Source organism: Nyctereutes procyonoides, unplaced genomic scaffold (genome assembly GCF_905146905.1).
Source record: "Nyctereutes procyonoides isolate TBG_1078 unplaced genomic scaffold, NYPRO_anot_genome, whole genome shotgun sequence".
Taxonomy (NCBI): domain Eukaryota; kingdom Metazoa; phylum Chordata; class Mammalia; order Carnivora; family Canidae; genus Nyctereutes; species Nyctereutes procyonoides.
This window is the reverse complement of record NW_026575051.1, coordinates 32,413,973-32,432,052: the sequence shown is the minus strand read 5'-3', so window position 1 is coordinate 32,432,052 and position 18,080 is coordinate 32,413,973. Positions and strand designations below refer to the sequence as shown.

The 18,080-nt window shown below is 34.4% G+C and overlaps 1 protein-coding gene across 1 annotated transcript in view; it reads left to right on the top strand.

Annotated features, from left to right (window-relative positions):
- The window catches only part of LMBRD1 (LMBR1 domain containing 1), a 105,426-nt gene that overhangs the window by 46,730 nt on the left and 40,616 nt on the right, over positions 1-18,080 (top strand). Inside the window, exons 8-9 of the mRNA XM_055329960.1 lie at positions 8,000-8,125; positions 13,231-13,383. Of these exons, the coding sequence (XP_055185935.1) occupies positions 8,000-8,125; positions 13,231-13,383 (279 nt within the window). The remainder of the gene's footprint in view (positions 1-7,999; positions 8,126-13,230; positions 13,384-18,080) is intronic.

Sequence of the window (18,080 nt, the reverse complement as noted above, 5' to 3'; positions counted from 1 at the left end):
TTTCACTAATGTTAAATGTAATAAAATATGTGTCTTAGAGTCCATGAATAAAGAAGAAATCTTAATTGAGTATGTGTTTGATGAATTGTTTCATTAGTTATAAGTGCATACGTCTTTGAATAATAGGTGTTACAAATATATGCCAGACATTTTTGCAGTCTACAAGCAGTGGTTGGTGTTGACCCTATACAGTAATCTAAGGATCACAGGTTGGAAACTTATTCTAGATATTAGAGAGAGTGAGAAATTGAGGGAAAAGGTGCTGTTCTAAACTGGGCAAGATAACAAGGTTTTAGAAAGGTTTGTAGTTTGTATATACTTTTTCAAACACCGAGTTTTATTATATACGGTGATTTATTTTTGGAAGGTGAAGCATAATATTAGAGGCAATTATGACCAACCTTAGAAGCATTTTTAAAGGATATAATCTCTTTAGCCTTGTTGATTTTCTGATAATTCACTAGAGGGCAGTAGTAAGCAGTGGAAGTTTAGTTTCGGAAAAGGATTGCTTTTTTTTATACCTTTTTTTCAAAGTCTGAGGCTAAATTCAAAAGATTATTATATAAAGACATAAGATTGTAATGATTAAATGTTTTATGTAATGTTTTTTGTCAGTTTTACCATAATTAAATATTACAGTTAAATTTTCTGATAATCATTAAAACTTAAATATGCAATCAAAAAAAAAAAAAAGCTGAAAAGGTAGATAATCCAAAACTATGACAACTTACTTTTATTGTTCTTTTCAGACAAATAAAAGGTCATAAAAAGATGTTATGTTCTGGTCCCATGTTACCACAAGGTATTACCAAGGACATGTCTTTATTTTCTAAGATTTTCATATTAAGCTACTTAGGAATTTAGTTCAACTCTTTTAACAAATAAATAAATTCCATGGAAGGAAATGAATTCATGTGAATTAAGGTTTCTTTTTTAAAACAATTTTGGTAATATCAATTAAAATAATAAAATAAAGAAAAATTATCAATTGAATAAATCTGTTTTTGGAATAAAAGTAGGAGAAAAACCAATTAAGACTTGGTTTTACACACCAAATAGTCTACTGTACTTTTTTTAGTCTGGCTGAGAAATCTGTGTTTTTAAGAATTTTCTGAGTGATTCAGAGTTTGGCGGATCTAGTGATAAAATAAATGTGCAGACCAATAATGTTAATGCATAGCATTTTGTAATATAATGGAGTTATAAGCAAGGCACCCTTATAAGTCAAGGCATATTTCTCACACATGATGTAATAGAGACCTGAAGGGCATTGAAATTTGCTAAAGAAGTAGGGTTAAGAAGTTAGAAATTCTAGATGAAGGCACTATATTAGCAAAGTGTGGAAACTGGGCAAAGCTAGAAGTAGTATAAAACTAGAGTGTTTTATAGTAGTATAAAACTAGAGAACAATTCAGAGGTATGAGGCATGAGATGAAGTTGGTAAGGGTCAGATCATGAAGGGTTTTGTATGCCAGGATTAAATAATTACAGTCTATTCACAAGACCAGTAATTCTACCTCTCATTGAAAAAAAAAAAGTAACAAAACAACTTTTTTTAAACAATCTTAGATGAAATTCTGATATATAAAAAAGTTAGGTGTACAACATAGAATTGCTCTGGTTGAAGTAGTAGCAGGTCCCCATGCAGCTACCAGTCTTCTTCTCTACCGTAGTGGCCTTAAAGGCATCTACCCCAACTCCTAGGGTGCCCTTCCAGAGCACCTTGAAAACTCTTCTAATTGGGGGCTCTTGGGTGGCTCAGTTAAGCATCTGCCTTCGGCTCAGGTCATGCTCACAGGGTCCTGTGTCAAGCTTCCTATTCAAGGCAGAGTCTGCTTCTCCCTCTGCCCCTGGCGCTGCTTATGTTCACTATCTCTCAAATGAAAAAAATCTTTAAAAGAATAAATAGAAAACTATTCTTATTAGTCCTGGAGATCTTAATGATGTTAATTACAGGAGTGACATAATCTGATGTGAGTCCTAGAGATTACTTTGGTGGAAACAGTGTAAAAGATAGATTTATAGACAGTGAGACCAGCAGTATTTAGATGATCTTGTATTTGACAGTATTTGACAGTAGACTCTAAATAAGGGCCACATTGTTCATACTGACTAGAGCAACAGATTCCTTTGGAAATAATATTGAATACTGAGGTTCTATGTTTAGGGATCCATTAGATAGAGATTAACAAGCATTAGAGTAAAATAAGCTTGTTTAGAGGGAGTTGGGAGGACAAGGAATTCATTTGGGCATAAACTGTGTTTAGCAAAATATTTTGCCTTGGAATTTGGTTGTAAAAAGCAACATACTCTTCTGTTAAAACTATATGTGAGTGGATAATTGGTCAATAGTCATTATATAATATTATTCTTCAGAGTCTTCAAGCATTATATTACTTTTTTTCAGTTTTGAAAAGCAGTAGAAGTACTAGAAGAAACAAATGGGTCAAATGATAGAGATAAGAAAGTTCTATAAGGAAAGATTAAAGGAGCGGTGGGATAGGCTTTTTTATTTACATGATTTCAGTGTTTTAAGGATATGCTATTATATATTCTTTTTATATTTTACCAAGGTCATTACAGGTACAAATTTGATAAGAATTGATTAATTACAAGAAAATTACTCTGCCTAAATTAGGTTTTCCTTTAATATGAAACAGAATCTTTCCTACTTTCTATTTCTCAGGGAGGACAGGGAGGAGAGAAGATGATGGGAGAACATTAACTTACATTTTAACAATGTGTAAAATACAATATTTTAAGGTATTAGAAAATATAAGGATTTTTTTTTTTTTTTTTTTTTTTACTTATGATAGTCACAGAGAGAGAGCGAGAGAGAGGCAGAGACACAGGCAGAGGGAGAAGCAGGCTCCATGCACCGGGAGCCCGATGTGGGATTCGATCCCGGGTCTCCAGGATCGCGCCCTGGGCCAAAGACAGGCGCCAAACCGCTGCGCCACCCAGGGATCCCCAAATATAAGGATTTGAATGTTGGGTAATAAGTTCAGCTACTGAATTATCTAGATACAATGTGCTATATATATAGTTGATATTACCTGATAGAACTAGTTAATTTTTGGGATTCCTTTTTGGTCATGTTCTTTGTTCGTATTCTCCCTTTATTAAAAAATAGAATAAAACATGGATGAATAAAATGATGGTTTTAAGATTGTTGCACAAGAAGACCCTGAACTCACCTTTTCCCATGGACACAACAAACTTACAGCTATGTATGGAATAAATTTTCTCTAAAAACCACTTGAGAACTTAATAAATAATACCTCTGCAACAAAAGGCAAAGAGACACATCAAGTAGTGTAGGAGAGTCGGCCTTACACCCACCACTATCCCAGATGACCCCACAATCAGAAGATATCCCAAAATAAGGAACTCTCCCTTATTGTGTGTGTGAGGGGTGTGAGGGGATTGTGCCCCCTATCAGGCATCCTGACCCTAGGGGCTAGCACTGGAAAGATGACACCCTCCTTCCCCCAAAACATCTGGTTTTGAAAATCAGAGGGGGTTTAAAAGAGGAAGAATCCTAGAACTATAGGTAACAGAGATCCTGCTCTTAAGTGGCTTGTGTACAGATCTGCTCTCCCTGAGATCCAGCACAAAAGCAACAGATTGAGAAGTGCCTACACTGTGAGAGAGAACCACTTACTAATTTTAAGGATGCTGCATGCAGCAAAGACAGGGACTTGTAGGCACTTAATATGGTGATGGAAGCATTGGTGGAGTCAATTTTTGGAATCTCATTCTAATTTGCTGGTGACAGCAGTTGAGTACCATTTTTCATTTAAAGATTTTATTTATTCATGAGAGACACACACAGAGACAGGCAAAGACATAGGCAGAGGGAAAAGCAGGCTCCCCTGATTCAGGACTCCATCCCAGGACTCCAGGATCACAACCTGAGCCAAAGGCAGATGCTCAACCACTGAGCCACCCAGGTTTCCCTCTAGCTCTCCCTCCAGCCTGCTAGCACCAGAGGGCATACTCTGCTCACTTAATCCTTAACCTGGCTGTCAGGCATCCCATACCACATTGCACCCCAGCTACAAAGATCTTAAAAACAGCAAGAGAAAGCAACATACTGTATACAAGGGAAGCCCCATAAGACCATCAGCAGATTTTTCAGCAGAAATTTTACAGGCTAAAAAAAAAAAAAATTTTACAGGCCAGATGAGAATGACATAGCTAAATTTACTTATTTATGTGGCATAATACATTTAAAGTGCTGAAAGGGAAAAAAAAACTACCACTTAAGAATTTCCTACCTGGCAAGATTATCATTTAGAATTGAAGGATATGTTAAGAGTTTCTGACATAAGCAAAAGCTAAGGGAGTTCACCACTAAAGTATGAGGGTTAAAGACAAGAATAGAAAAAATAAGAATATAATCGTTAGTGGGGTGCCTGGGTGGCTCAGTTGGTTAAGTGCCCAACTCTTGATTTGAGCTCATGCCATGATTTCAGGGCTATAAGATCGAGCCCGGTGTTGGGCTGCATGTTCAGTGGGGTGTCTGCTTGAGATTTTCTTTGTCCTCCCTTTACCCTTCCCCCTAGGTGTGCACGCATGCTCTCAACAAATGGTTATAGAGGGAACATACCTTAACATATGAAGACCATATATGGCAGACCCACAGCTGACCTCATATTCAGTGGTGAAAAGCTCAAAGTTTTTCCCCTAAGATTAGAAACAAGGCAAGAATGCACTCTCTCACCATCTTAATTCAACATAGTATTGTAAGTCTAGTAACTGCTGTTAGGCAAGAAAAAGAAATAAGAGGCATCCAAATTGAAAAGAAGTAAAACTTTCATTATTTGTAGATGACATGATACTATATATAGAAAACCCTAAAGACTCTATCAAAAAAAAAACTATTAGAACTATTAAATGAACAGTAAAGTCACAGGATACAAAATTAACATACAGAAATCCATGGTATTTCTGTACACTAATAACAAAGTAGAGAGTTTAACAATCCTATCTACAATTATATCAAAATGTACAAAATACCTCGGAATAAATTTAACCAAATTTAACCAAGATCTATACCCTGAAAACCGAAAGACCTTGAGGAAAAGAAAATGAAAGCAACCCCCAAACTGGAAAGATAATAGCATATTCATGGATTGGAAGAGTTAATATTGGTAAAATGTTCATACTACCCAAAGTAACCTCAGAATCAGTGCAATCCTTCTCAAAATGCCAATGGCATTTTTTCACAGAACTAGAACAAATAATCCTAAAATTTTTATGGGACTCCAAAGAGCCAGAGCAATCTTGAGAAAGAGGAACAAAGCTGGAGGAATCCAGCCCCCTGATTTCAAATTATACTACAAAGCTATAGTAATGAGAATAGTATGGTAGTGGCACAAAAGACAGTCACCAGGATCAATGGAATAGAATAGAGTTCCCTGAAATAAACCTGTATTTATATGGTCAGTTAGTCTACATGAAAGAAGGTAAAAACAAATGATGAGGAAAAGGCAGCCTTTTAAATAATGGTATTGTGAAAACTGGACAACTACATAAGAAAAAATGAAATTGAGCCACTTTGTTATACCATATACAAAAATAAGCTCTAAATGGATTAAAGACGAATATAAGACCTGAAACCATAAATCTCCTTAAAAAATAGTAAGCTTTTTGGCATTTCTCTTAGCAATATTTTTTTGGATATGTTTCCTCAGGCAAGGTCATCAATAGCAAAAATAAAATAAATGGGACTATACACAGTGAAGGAACTCATCAACAAAAGGAAAAGACAACTATTGAATGGGAGAAGGTATTTGCAAGTGATATATCCAGTAAGAGGTTGATACCCAAAATATATAAAGAACTCCTACAACTCAATAACAAAAAGACCCAACCTGATTTAAAATGGGGGCCCCAACAGACATTTTACCAAGAAGGCATACAAATGGCTAACAGGCACATGAAAAGATGCAGCATCACTACTAATCAGGGAAATGCAAATCAAAACCACAATAACATTATTTTACCCCTGTCAGAATGGCTAGAATCAAAAAGACAAGAAATAACATGTTTGGCAAAGATATAGAGAAAAAAGAACCCTTATGCAATGTTGGTGGGAATGCAAATTGTTGCAGCCACTCTAAAAAATAGTATGGAAGTTCCTTAAAAAATTAAAAATAGGGATCCCTGGGTGGCGCAGCGGTTTGGCGCCTGCCTTTGGCCCAGGGCACGATCCTGGAGATCCGGGATCGAATCCCACGTCGGGCTCCTGGTGCATGGAGCCTGCTTCTCCCTCTGCCTGTGTCTCTGCCTCTCTCTCTCTCTCTCTCTCTCTCTCTCTCTCTCTCTCTCTCTCTCTCTATCATAAATAAATTTTAAAAAAATTAAAAAAAAATTAAAAATAGAAATACCGTATGATCCAGGACTTCTGCTGGGTATTTACCTGAAGGAAATGAAAACACTAATTCAAAAAGACGTACCTCTTTGTTCATTGCAACATTATTTACAATAGTCAAGATATGGAAGCAACCTACATGTCAATTGCAGTTGAGTGGATAAAAAAGATGTAATATGCATGTGTGAACAACATGGGGATTAGTGGTGCTGACCCAGTTCGAAAAGACTTATGTACCTTTTGTTCATTGCAATATTATTTACAACAACCAAGATATGAAAGCAACCTATATGTCCATCAAACAAGTGAATAGATAAAGAAGATGTCATGTGCCTGTGTGAATAACATGGGGGTTAAGGGTGCTGACCCCCCATGTGTGTGAAAATCTGTACATAATCATTGATTCCTCTTAAACTTAACTATTAATAGACTATTGTTGACCAGAAGCCTTACCAATAGCATAAACAACACATATTTTGTATGCTATACAAGTTATATACTGTATTACAATTAAATAGAGAAAAGGAAATTTTAAAATCATAAGATAAATTTATAGTATTTATCAAGAAAAGATTCTATGTATAAGTGGACCCTTGAAAGTTCAAACCCAAGTCATTCAAGGGTCAACTGTAGTTTAAATTGTCACTAAAGATATTTGGAGTTGATATCTAGGTAACAGAGTTTTAGGGAAAATATGCAAGATCTCCCAGGATATTTTGGAAGTTTTGGGATTAAGCCTAAGAAATATATTTATCACTTCTGCCTACACTCATTGTCTTGAACTCAATTTCGTGAGCCTAACTTAACTTCAGGAAAGACTGGCTAAAATAGTTTGTTCTGTGCTTAGGAGGAAAATGAAGGCAATGTGTCTGCTTTAGAGCCTGTTGTGCAAGTATGATCAACTAGGAGGTGACAACTGACAGTTTTGTTTCTAAAGATTTAATGATTTAGAATAATAGTTATGTAGCAATTGCCATTAAGTGTTACATGATTTTAATTAAAAGTAATCATTTGGGACTGACTAACATGGAATGAGGTAATACAAAATAATACATTTATTCTTAATGCCGATTAATATTAGAAAACTACTTTTAGGAAGATATTTAAAATACTTAGCATAATGATTAATTACAGTTAAAACTTATAAATCATACATATAATTGATATGCTAATTAAATAACACATGTATGTTAAAATATATTTTAGTCAGGATTTACTTACATAGTTGGAAAAATTGTTTTTTCCATAGAAAATAATTTTGTAAGTTGTTTTTACTAATTTACACTATCTTAACCTATCATTAATCTGAATTTATGGTTTATTACTTTGGTAAAGTATTCTATTTACACTAATTTTGCAACTTCTCCTTTGAACAGTACATGCTATCTATTCTGTGAATAGTTAATATTATAGATATAAGTTAATATAACTGTAAATATGAAGAGAATTATTGGACAGCATAATCATGATTCACTCCCATGTACTGTTCTTCAGTGACTATGATCCCTCACAATGGCTTATACTCTTTTGCATTCATTTTAAAGGACATTTTTCTCTCAAAATTGTACATATTATGTATAAAATAATAGTACTAAAACATTTTAACTTTCTTTCTTTTAGGCCTATGGCATGTCTGCATTACCTTTAAATCTAATAAAAGGCACTAGAAATGCTGCTTATGAACGTTTAGAAAACACTGAAGACATTGAAGAAGTGGAGCAACACATTCAAACGATTAAATCAAAAGTGAGTTGCTGTTTTATTGTAATTGGGAAGCATAAAAGGACATTTTCTTTGCACTACCTTCTGATAATGATTTAGACATTGCCAAACCTATATTTTTGACATTGTTTGAATTTTCTTGTACCGTATCCTTGACAAACCATGTCCATAGTTTTAAAATTTGTCTTCTGTGATATGCAAGACAATGTCAATTTGAGAATTTCTGTCAGTGTTCTAACAGTGAAAAGCAAGAGTTTTGCTCAGGTCTGGTCAAGACCTTGCTTATTCTCAGATATGCTGATTTCATGTTGTAACATCAGTTTTTATGGTATCACGTATGTTCAAGTTATATGTACTAGTGGAATAAGCTAAAAATACTTATGTAATCACTTGCCAGTGAAATGTACTTCTAAAAACACAACAAAGTTTCTTCCTCTATCACCTTCAAGTAACATATAAGTATTAATTATAGAACATAGGAAAAAATGGAAAGTTTTCTAAATTATGCTAAGATAGCATAATCCTGATACAGAAATCAGATGATAATTGCATACAAAATAAATGACTACATATGTACTGGTCTTTCTTATGAACATAGAAGCAAATGTTTTAATATAAAGAAAAATATTAGCAATTCAAACCTGTGCTGTAAGATTATTTTGTCATTATCAGATTAGGTTTATCCTAGGAATGCAAGGATGATACATTAGAAAATCTGTTAAAGGAGTTTAATGTATTGAGGATAAATGAGAAATATAACCATTTTAATAGATGCTAAAGAATATTTAGTAAAAGTCAATTTGTAGTTACGATTTTTAAAAAAGCCTTACAAAAATTAGAAGAGAAGAGAGTACTTAGGAAAGGAACCGTATATTGAGCATCATACTTAATGATGAATTAATAAATATTCCCATTGAAGTCACACACAGGGCAGTGTGGTCAGTACCCTTGTTGCTCATTAGCATATTCCTGGAGGTCTTAGATAAGAAAGAATGCAGGTATAAACATTAGAGGGAGAGGGAAAAAAAGGGAAATATCCTTTATTAGACACAGATATCATCTACAAAGAATATCTGAAAGAACAAACTGTCTAATAGAACTAATAAGAGTTCATCAAAGTGCCTGGATACAAACATAAATCATTAACCAGTTGGAAGATGGAATAGAAAATGATCTCATTCACAATAGCTGCAAACTATAAAATAATAAGAAATGTCAGAATCTTCCTGGTAGAAATCATAAAATTTATTTAAATACATAATAGGAGACTGGACTAAATGGAGAACTTCATCAGTTCTTGATTGGGAAGATTGAATATTATAGAGATGATAGCTTTTCATAAGTTTATGTGGAAATTTAGTGCAATCTATAAAAGACAAAATATGAAATTTTTGTAGACTCCATCCCATACAGTAAAACAATCCTGAATTCAAATAAAATACAAAATTTACAAAACATTAGGAGAAAGTAAAAATAAAATTTTTATCTCGGTGTATAGAAGACCTTTCTAAACAAGACACAAGATAACTCTAAATGCTAAGAGATTGGTGAATTTTACATTTTTAACTTCTAAAATTTATGTGCCCAAAAAGCACCACCAAAAAGAAAGTTAAAGAACCAGCAATAATGTAGGAGGAAATAATCTGCAATATAGGATATATATATATATATGTATATGTATATGTATATAGTATATATTTATATACATATATATAGAGAGAGAGCATCTTCAAATCAGTAAGAAAAAGGAGGGCAGCCCTGGTGGCTCAGCAGTTTAGTGCCGCCTTCAGCCCAGGGCGTGAGCCTGGAGACTGAGATTGAGTCCCATGTCAGGCTCCCTGCATGAAGCATGCTTCTTCCTCTGCCTGTGTCTCTGCCTCCCTCTCTCTCTGTCTCTCATGAATAAATAAATAAAATCTGTTAAAAATGAACAAAAGACACAAATAGAGTATACTGAAGGAAAAATTGAATTGTCCAGTGAAAATATAAACTGATGCTTCAGCTCTTCAGTAGAGTAGTAAGAGGGTTGACCAAGCATCCCAGCTTGCCTAGGACCCGAGGGGATTTTCTAGAACATGGAACTTGCAGTGCAGAAACCAGAATGGTTGATCACCCTCGTAATGAAAGATATGCTAATTAGAACAAGTCAGTATTTTTTTAATCTTTTAGACGTCTTTGAAATTTTTACTTTTGTCAATTATTAAAGAGATTTTAGAAATAGATGTCCTGCTTGTGGGAATGTAAACCATACAGCTTTTTAAAGAAAATTGTATGATGTGATATGTGCCTATATACAAACACATCCCTTTTAATAAAGTTTAATCCAGCAGTTGACATCTAGGAACATATCTTACTCAATTACATGTATATATTTGTATCTGGGTGAATAAGAAAGAATAAGAATGTTTGTGCACAAAACTACTTGGGATCCCTGGGTGGCGCAGCGGTTTGGTGCCTGCCTTTGGCCCAGGGCGCAATCCTGGAGACCCGGGATCGAATCCCACATCGGGCTTCCGGTGCATGGAGCCTGCTTCTCCCTCTGCCTGTGTCTCTGCCTCTCTCTCTCTCTGCGACTCTCATAAATAAATAAAAATTAAAAAAAAAAAAAAGAATGTGCACATTGTTAATACTCTCAAGAAAAAAAAAACAATCTAAGTGCTCAAAAGTAAGGTATTTATTAAGATACTATGGTATAATGTGGTGTGCAGTGATGAAGAGGAATGAGGTAGATATTTATAGACTGAGGAATATATCTTTATAGAACCAAACCAGATGCTCTCAGTTCAAATTCTCTCTCTCCTCATTATGCTTATAATTCTGTCAGCCTTATTTTACTCATCTAATAAATGGATATAATATTACTACCAACTTCAGAGTTTTATTCTGAAGATTTAAGGAGAATAAATATAAAAGAACAAATCTTTTTTTTTAGGGACAAGAAATGTGCTCAAGAAATGTTAGCTGTTAGGTACAACAAAAACCCATATGTATATTAGCATATATGCATTCATGCAAATACATAGAAAATGTATAGAAGGATACTGAATTGCTTAATGGTGATAACACTAAGAAAGGGCAGTGGTACTCTGGGACAGTGTGAAGGGAAGCTTTCACATTTTACTTTGTTTTAAACAAAGGGTATGTACTCATATACTTTGTAACTACGTTTTTTTTGTTTGTTTGTTTTTTGTTTTTTGTTTTTGTTTTTGTTTTGTTCCAGATGAGATAATTAGCTGACTGCTGGGTTTCTATCCTGGTGTTTTGTTTCTCTGACCAAAAATTATTCTTATATTGGTTTGGTCAGTAGGCAAAGCAGAATGGAGTTCTATCCTTCACTCCTCTGAAATACTCACCAAATAGGCAGATGGATAACTTGGGTTTATTTTCAGTGGACCCTTAAATCAGTTTACTTTTTTTTTTCTCCTGAACTAGTGAAAGGTACTTACTATATAAAAACTACTTTATTATTGGTATCCTTTTGATATTAGAAAGGCACTTCTGAGAAAAATTCTATATTTAAAATACAAATTATTGGACTTTTCTCATTCCACACACACAGTATTACTGCCTGGATCTTTCTTCTAGAAAGGAGTGTTTGTTATATTCCTTTGTCCTTCCAAAAATACCTTTCTCTGAGGCTTCTTTTCGGGGGGGGGGGGGGGTTATAGTTTGATTACTTAACTAAAAGGAGTGAAGGTGATTAAATATAGTCTAGTGAATGCAAAGTATGGTCTCTGGACCAGTAGCACCAGCATCTCCTAAATGCACATTTTAGAGGCTCCACTCAAGACCAATTAAATTTTATTTGTAGGGTCTAGAAATCTGTGTTTAACAAACTTTGCAGGTAATTGTTATGCATGATAAAGTTTGAGAAGCAACATGACAAGGTATGGAAGAGGACAACTGATTCCAGAAGAGCCATGGCAATGCCATTATGTAAAGAGATCATTATAACTATGTAGATCTCTTTATTAAAGGATAGTTGAATTTTGTCTTCATTATATCTATGATTTCAGATGAGGCTGTACTGGGCTATGTTAGAGAGCAGTTTTGTTGACTCTTAAGAACTTATTTAAATCTGAATTAGGGATATTAACATTTTAATATCTTTACAATTTACTTTTTTTTTTCAATTTACTTTTTTAAAGTATGTATGTATGTATGTATTTAAGAGAGGGAAAGAGCATGAGTTTGGGGGTGGGGGCAGAAAGAGAGGGAGAAGCAGACTCCCCGCTGAACAGGAAGCCTGATGTGGGGCTGGATCTCAGGACCCTATGATCATGAGCTGAGCTGAAGGGAGACACTTAACCGAGCCACCCAGGCACCCTTTATATCTTTACATTTAAAAAATGTAGTTCCATGCAAATATTTTTCTTGTTGCCTCCAATAAAAGCAAACAAATTTGCATTTCACCTTTTTTGTATTTAGCACTTGTCATATTATTGGACTTTCTTATTGTACCCTATTGAAGACACTTAGGGGGCGTGGGAGTTCAAGTAGGAAGGTGTTATCTTTGATATCATGAGAAAAGTACTGCTCATGGTTATAGTAAGCATCACATAAAAATAAATGGGTGAGAGTTACTGTTAGTAAGTTGGCCAAAGAAAACATTCATTTGCAAAAGTACTTAGAGAATAAGAAAATGATAATTTTTAGCAATTGTTATAAAAACCTATATAGCACATACTAGTATTACATCCCTCTGCTGCTGTCTGAATCAGGGGCTGACTGAAGGGAGGGGAGGGGTGGAACCAAATATATTAAGATAAGGGATAGAAGGAGGAGCTTGGAGGTGAGGGAGAGTAAGTGAGCAAATTGAATAAAGTGCCCTACAAAAAAGGCATTTTTAGAGATATTTATCTCTCTCCACATAACTGTACTATATATTTGGAAAATAGAAATCAAGAAGTTTGATATTAAATGGACACACATCTACATTTTGATGCTGACCTTGGTTCAGAGATATGTATTGTCACAAAGATCTTGTCTTTTTTTTTTTTTCAGTTTGTAAATTTGCGTAAGGAGTATCCAACCTAAAAAAGGGCTTGTTGCATGATTTGTTAAATCTGATGGGTACTTTACTGAGACCTTAATGATAAAAAACTTTTATTTTATTCTGTTATTTGCAGAGCAAAGATGGTCGACCTTTGCCAGCAAGGGATAAACGGGCCTTAAAACAATTTGAAGAAAGGTTACGAACCCTTAGGAAAAGAGAGAGGCACTTAGAATTCATTGAAAATAGCTGGTGGACAAAATTTTGTGGTGCTCTGCGTCCCCTGAAGGTAAATGGAGTTTTAAAAAAATTATGTTGTCACTCTTCTCTCAAGTTTAGATAGACCTCTCAGGGTAATTGAGTTCTCTTGTGAGGCATTACAGCATGGTACTTACAAGCATGAATTTTGGAGTTAAAGTGATTTTGAATCATAGCTCTGTCATTTGGTAGTCTGCGCCAGTTACACACCTCTCTGAGCTTCGTTCATTTACTCATGTGTAAAGCAAGTGTTAAAACAGAGGTATTGAGAAATTTAAATTAAAATATAGATAAGTAATGTAGTATGCTGCTAGCACATTTTGCAAGTTTGTACACTTCTCCATAAATAGAACTGGGACCCATACTAGAGCTCAGGACTCTAACTGAAAGTAATAGAATTTGCTTCATTATTAGCTGGTGTGTTTCTGAAAGTATGTAAAAAGATATTATTTAGGACAGAAAACCATTAATTTTTCTTTCTTTCTTTTTTTTTTTTTTTTAATTATCATTTGCTAGCCTTGCTTGACTTCTTTGGACAGTGGTATCTAAACTTAAATACCTATATTGAACAAAGGGTGTAATAATTCAGCTTTGAAAAAAAGTAGCTAGAACTGCTAGCCACAGACTTCTGTATTATCCATTCTGTATCTGGCATTTCAAACACCAGAGCTTTGTATATAATAGTATACAAGTTGTAATTTAAGAGGTGCAGTGAATAGACTGGTTTGAGGAAAGGCAAGATGAAGCTATAAAGTAGGTTTTGGCTAAGTTGAAAAAAAAATGATTTAGAGAGCTCTGTGAAAGGATTAGTCAAGTCAGGTTGAGTTCTGCTTTGTCTTCCTCTTGTCAGAAAGGAAATAAGGAAATGCATTGACTGCTCACCAAAAAAAAAAAAACTGCTTTTTGAAAGAGCTCTTCAAAAATATATTGTAATATTAGATCTATTGTGTATTACATTTTGAACCTTCTGTTAAAATCAATTTTGTTAAAGACTCACCGCTCCTTTTTTGCAGGGTAATTATTTTCATAATACCGAAAGTATGATGCAACCTTCCTCAGACTTTTTTTTTCTTCATCTCCTCAACCTTATCCTAATTCTAAATTTTATATATGGCTTCTTTATAAATATTTATAACCTGGTCTCTAACATTAGCTGCCTTGATTATAACATGCTCTGTTCTATTTCACTGAACTTATGTTTAGAGGAATTTTTAAATCATCTTTATTAAGTGTGCAGATTGATTTTGCCAAATAGAGATATGTAGATATAGATCTACATTAATGCAGAAAACATACTTGATTTCTTTCCCTGTTCAGTCAAACTCAGATCCCAGACAACTATTAATGTCCTCTATTGTTATAGTTTAGTTTATATGTTTAGTGTTCTATAATTTCATGTAAGTGAAATCAGAGTGTAGTGTAATCTTTTTTTTCTGGCTTCTTTAGTGCAACAAAATGCTTTTAAGATTTGTCTGTGTTGCAGGTTTTCTTTCAGTAATTTATTCTGTTTTACTGCTGGGTAGCAACCTGATATGTATGTCTATGTCACAATTTGTTTATCCACTCACCTGTTAGTGGAGATATGAGTTATTTCTAGTTTGAGATTATTATGAATAATGTTGATGTGAACATCTAGTGTAGATGTGTGTTTCAATTTCATTCGTTTTTCTTGGATAAATAGTAGAATTTCTGGGTTTAATGTTTAATGTACATTTAACTTTATAAGAAACTGCCAATGTATTTTCCAAAATGGTTTACCATTTTCCATTCCCACAATATGAGATTTCACATTGCTTCACATCCTTGTCAACTCTTACATCGTAAGTTTGTAATATCTTTCAATATAAGATTGTAAAATCCATCTGATGGATGTATAATAGTATTTCAGTATGGTTTTGATTTATATTTCCTTGGTGACTAATGAATACTGAGAATTTTTTGGTATTCTTATTGTGTATTTTCTTTAAAATGCCTGTTTAAATCTTTTGTCCTTTTTTAAAATTAAGTTTTTGTTTTATGAGTGAGTTACAAGAATTCTTTATATACTACACATTAAAAACTTTGTCAAATATATGTATTGTGAATGTTGTCTCTTTATGACTTGGCTTTATGTTTTCTTAACACTGTCATTCAAAGATGTTCCTTAAATTCTTACTGCAATCATTTTTCTCATATGCTTTCTTCTGGAAATTTTATGGTTTTAAACGCTCTTATATTTTAGGTTGCAGTCCATTTTAAGCTAATTTTGTGGGATGACATGACTTAAAGGTTTGTTTTCCATATGGATATTCAGTTGTTTCAGCAGCATTTTTGCCAAGACTGTTCTTTGCTTATTGACTTTCCTTGATACTTTTCTCAAGTCAATTCATCATGTGTATGTGTGGGTCTATTTCTGGACTTTGTCTTTTGTTCCATTGATTCATAGGTCCTTATGCTAAAACTTGATCACTGATGTGTTTTACAATCGTCATGAAATTAAGTATTGTAAATTCTTCAGGTTTTTAAAAAAGATTTTATTTATTTGAGAGAGAGAGAATGAACGGGGTGAGTGGTAGGGGAAGAAGCAGATTTCCCTGAGCAAGGAGCCTGATGCAGGGCACGATGCGGAACTCAATCCCAGGACCCTAAGATCATGACCTGAGCCAAAGGCAAGTGCTTAACTGAGCCACCCAGGCACCCCTTTGTTTTTGTTTTTCTTTTTCAATATTGTTTTAGCTATGGTAGATCCATTGCATTTCTATATAAATTTTAGAATCAACTTAGAATTCTACAGAACACCTACTGGGATTTCTATTTGGATTACTTTGACTCTGTATGCAGATTTGGGGAGAACTGATACTGTAAACTTGAGAAATGAGAGTTTGTTCCAGTGTACAGCAAGCCAATAAAAACTGAGGCTGGCCTTTCCCAGTCAAGAAAGGCTATTTATTGCTGTGGCACCACCCAGGATAATAGGGAGCTAATGCTCTAAAGACCTGAACTACATGGTGGCTTGCAAGTGAAGGTTTTTAAAGGCAAATGACAGGACCCCTCCTGTCAGTGGGGTCCACCTTCTTAGGAGGCCCATGTTAGGAGGTGCTCTGGTGCTGCTAGTCTGGTACCCCAGAGGTCTCTTCCATCTCAAGAGTTTTGGAATCTGAAAAACACCTTTATGTTTTATGTTAGAAATTTCATTACATTTGGTACGTTTGGTGATTGTATCTTTACTTTTAAGCTAGTGGGGTTGTATTCCTACAGGTTCCCTGGCCAATCCAGCTGTGCCCAGGGATGGTAGGACCTTTAGTATTCATTCTTTAATCTGAACTGACAAGATGGGTGCCGGCTTTAATATTTTAATACTGAATCTTCCAGTCCATGAACATGAAATATTTCCATTTGTTTATGATATCTAAAAGTTTTCTCTGCAGCATTTTGTAGTGTTCAGTACAGAGGTCTTGCAAATATTTTGATAAATTTATCTGTATCTTTGTTTATACTGTTACACATGATTTTGTTTAATTTCAAGTATCAATTATTGGCTTCTTACTATGTAGAAATTTGTTTTTGTACAATTGATCTCCTATCATGCAACTTGGCTAAATTATTACTTGTAGTAGCTTTAATATAGATTGCTAAGGAAATTTTATGAACATGAACATGTTAGCTACTATAAAAGACAGTTTTTTTTCTTCCTTTTCAATTTAAGAGTTCCAAGTGCTCTTTTTTTTTTTTTTTCTTATTGCACTGGCTAAAATCTCCCATACAATCACCTTACCACTCATTCTTTTTGTTACATAGTGTATTATTCTTGAATATGGATCTAAATTCATTTTCTGGGCCTGTTAGGAATAATAGGAATAATTAGGAACAGTTAGGAATAATAGTCATGCCTGAAGAAAAACTCTGGGAATACACACTTATTGTTATATAATTGAGGGTTTAACATGAATGTGAAGGGATAAGCATTGCTTTTTTTACTTAGATGAAATATGAAAATTATTTATTCATCACTTCTCTGTGACAGTTGATATAATTCAAAAATAGGAAGCCACATGTTCTTAGTGCTTCTTAAACATTAGCATCCAAATAGTCCTAGTGGAAGAAGGTAGAGACAGGTTTGCTCATCCTTCTGCATTGCTTAGTACATGCCAAAGGTGACATAAGACCTGTGAGAAACTCCTGATACAAAATTTCTTTGAAGTTATACTCTATCTCAAAATTTTGTGCTAGTATTGCCTTTTACTCTGTATTCTAATCCATGTTTTTTTTATTATAAAATGAATTAGATTTAAATTTTTGCAAATGCAAAAGTTCAGAGTTCTATGATTATACAACTTTTTATGAGAAAATATAATATCTTTCATAAGAGTAGACCCCCATGAGATACCTACTGATCTTGTGATTTCACATTACCATGTATGCTGTAGGGTTTGCAGGTGTGGACTGGGCTGTCACATACATCTGGTTTTGAGTACTTGTTCTGATCCTCACCAGAGGATGTAAACTCTTGTTACTTCACCTTTTTCTTGTCTTGTCTTTTTTTTTTCCACTTTATTTTTGAGAGAGAGAGAGAGCGCACGCACACGCAGGGGCAGTCAGTGGGAGAGAAAAACTTTTCCAGACTTCTCACTGAGCTTGGAGCCTGACATGGGGCTTGATCACACAACCCTGAGATCTTGACCTGAGCGGAAATCAAGAGTCAGACGCTTAACCGACTGCACCACCCGCGTGCCCCGTTACTTCACTTTT